Source organism: Macrosteles quadrilineatus, unplaced genomic scaffold (genome assembly GCF_028750875.1).
Source record: "Macrosteles quadrilineatus isolate MER2022 unplaced genomic scaffold, UCM_ALF_1.0 Scaffold_4__1_contigs__length_99947679, whole genome shotgun sequence".
NCBI lineage: Eukaryota > Metazoa > Arthropoda > Insecta > Hemiptera > Cicadellidae > Macrosteles > Macrosteles quadrilineatus.
In genome coordinates this window covers 60,862,031-60,864,860 of record NW_026542597.1, presented here as the reverse complement: position 1 = coordinate 60,864,860, position 2,830 = coordinate 60,862,031, and the positions used below count along the sequence as shown (strand labels likewise).

General features: G+C 37.5%; 1 protein-coding gene across 1 annotated transcript; it reads right to left on the bottom strand.

Moving 5' to 3' along the window:
• Window positions 1-328: 328 nt before the first annotated feature.
• LOC128992967 (uncharacterized protein K02A2.6-like) lies at window positions 329-1,879 on the bottom strand. Its single transcript, XM_054416715.1, has one exon. The coding sequence runs from the start codon at window positions 1,877-1,879 to the stop codon at window positions 329-331; it is 1,551 nt and encodes a 516-aa protein (XP_054272690.1).
• Window positions 1,880-2,830: the final 951 nt, after the last annotated feature.

The window sequence follows — 2,830 nt, the reverse complement described above, 5'->3', positions numbered from 1 at the left end:
GTCACATTTACTTGAATCATTTTAAAATTTTTGAACACATAAAATGAGTTTAGAGTAGGGGACACACACCTTAAAAATTGAAACTTTTTTCTCAAGGAGATAATTAATTGTATATTTTTGCCATTTTGAGAGAAATACTGTTCACACAATTTGTCTTTTCACACATTTTAAAATCATAATTTCATATTACTACTGAGATGACTCGAGTGGAAATATTAGAATATAAAAAGACAGAGTGTTGAAATAGAAGTAACTGTGTTATATTAGAAAACAGAATAGAATAGTCAACAGCATTTGATAATAAACATTTTGGTTGCTATGGTAACAACTACATATGTTCATAACATTCTCCCCCACTTAATCGCTGGAGAGCAAAGTCCTTAAGATAGGACGGAACCTTGCGCTGTCTGGAAGGACGAGTTAATTTGTTTTCTTTTTGTTCTGTGGCTTGAGGTCTGTCTAGATTTTCTTCCCTTAGAGTACCGTCTAGTTCTGTTGGATTGTTTGTATTTGATTCAGACTCTGGATGGATCTCTTGTGGTGGTGCTTGACAGTCTGTAATAGGAATCCTTCTAGGAACAACAGAACTATCTTGTTTGTTTTGTGTTGTAAAGGTAAATTTCTTCTTGGCTACAAGAGTCAAAATCAATTGATTTATGTGTCGTTTTAAACTTCGTCCAGAATCCAATTCAACAATGTAATGGTATTGACCTAATTTTCTCTTGACTGTACCAAACTGCCATATGTCTTTATTTCCCAGGTGAACTCCTGCCTGAACCCTCTCCCCCACTTTAAGACAGCGGAGGCGAAGAGGAGCAATTGATTTTGATGGAAGTTTTGCCTTTGGGTTAGGGAGAAGTGTGTCAAGTCTAATCCGGATCTTCCTGTTCAAATACAACTCTGCTGGAGTCTTGCCTGATGCCAAAGGTGTTGCTCGATATCTGAACATAATGTTTTGTAGCTTTGTGGTAATTGGGGTTGGATCATCGGCAGCAGCAATAAGTCTTCTCTTTAAGGTTTGTATGTTTCGTTCCGCCAGGCCATTTGTTGCAGGATGGTTAGGGGCAGTAAATTTTTGGAAAATCCCACGTTCTTTACAGTCGTTGATAAATTCCTCACTTTTGAATATAGTGGCATTGTCCGAGACTAAGAACGAGGGGTACCCATGGACCGAGAAAATGTTTTCAAGTAGTGCCATCGTCGTTGCAGAGGAAGGAGCATTTCGAAGAATGAAAACTTCTGCCCACTTTGATTTAGCATCTACACACATGAGGAAATAATTTCCATCCAATGGACTGGCATAATCAATATGCACTCTTTCCCAGTTATCATCGGGCTGATCCCACGGATGTACCGGAGCTTTTGGTGGATTTTGACGAACTTTAGCACAAGCTTCACAGCTTTTCACTAATCTTTCTATGTCTTTGTCCATACCTTCCCAATATACATATCTTATAGCAAGCTGTTTCATTTTAGTAATTCCGAGGTGTGATTCATGGAGCTCATTTAGAATTTGATTTTGAAGACGTTTGGGAATTACAACTTGATCTGATCGGAAAAGTATGTTGTCTGAGATCATGTAAGGGCTATCTTTGCGACTATTTTTCAGTTCATGTAAAATAACTTGAAGCTCAGGGTCTTTTGCTGTTTCTTCTTTGATCGTTTCTGCAGTTATCACTGTGCTGGAGATTTGAAGTAAGGTTTCTGCATTGATAGTGTTTATTTCTTTGTCGAATGTTTGTTCAGATGAAATTGATGATTGAACTGGGCTTCGAGACAAACAATCTACGTTTTCATTGTCTTTCCCTTTCTTGCATCGAACTGTATAGTCAAGACCACTGAGGAATGAAGAATAACGCAATAAGCGAGATGATGTCATTCGTGGTAGGGCACGTCCTGGATGAAAGATATGTGACAATGGTTCATTATCGGTGACGAGAGTGAATTTTTTTACCAAAAACGTAATTGTAAAAATGGGTGACTGCGTAGATGATTGCTAGAGCTTCTGTATCAAGTTGGCTGTAATTGGTTTCAGCCTGAGTCAATGCTCTGGATGCATATGCAATTGGTCTTTCTTGACCATCGATATCATGACTGAGTATTGCAGCAATTCCAGTTGGGCTAGCATCTGTTGTGAGAATAACTGGTTTTGATGGGTCGAAAGGAACAAGAACTGTATCACTACAAAGTTCAGATTTCAGATTCAGAAATGAGGCTTCAGCAGCAGCTGACCAAAAGAATTTTTCTCCTTTTCGAAGCAAACATTGTAGCGGATGTGTTTTTGAAGAGAATTCAGGAATGAATTTTGCATAGTATGTAACTAAGCCAAGAAAGCGTCTTAACTCAACAACATTTTTAGGGCGAGGCATCTGAGTAACTGCTTCAACATTTTTAGGACATTTTTGAATCTTATTGAATGACACCTCATGTCCAAGGTAATTAATACTTTCCTTGAAGAAAACACATTTTGTTCTGTTAAGATGTAGATCATTCTTCTTGAGACATTCCAAACATGCCATAAGGTTCTTCATACACTCTTCGAGAGTTTCTCCGTGACAAATGATATCATCAAAGTATGCTTCTACCTTAATCCGTAATTTGCATAAGCGTATCATATTAAGGAAAATTTCAGAATGCACTCTCAAAACTGCCGAACACAATAAACACCCGAAACACAAAAACAACTACTTCTCTGGCAATGTTTTGAGATAGTTGAATTTAGAACACTTGGTTGAAAACAATGCTTTTCATAATTGTGTTAAATGTAAAAAATTTAAGAAAACAACCCTCGTAAGGTATAGTGACCAATGTTTGTGCAATTCTCTCAAAG

Excerpts from the sequence above, each read along its gene's own strand:
- LOC128992967 (XM_054416715.1), bottom strand. The coding sequence starts at position 1,879 with ATGACATCATCTCGCTTATTGCGTTATTCTTCATTCCTCAGTGGTCTT.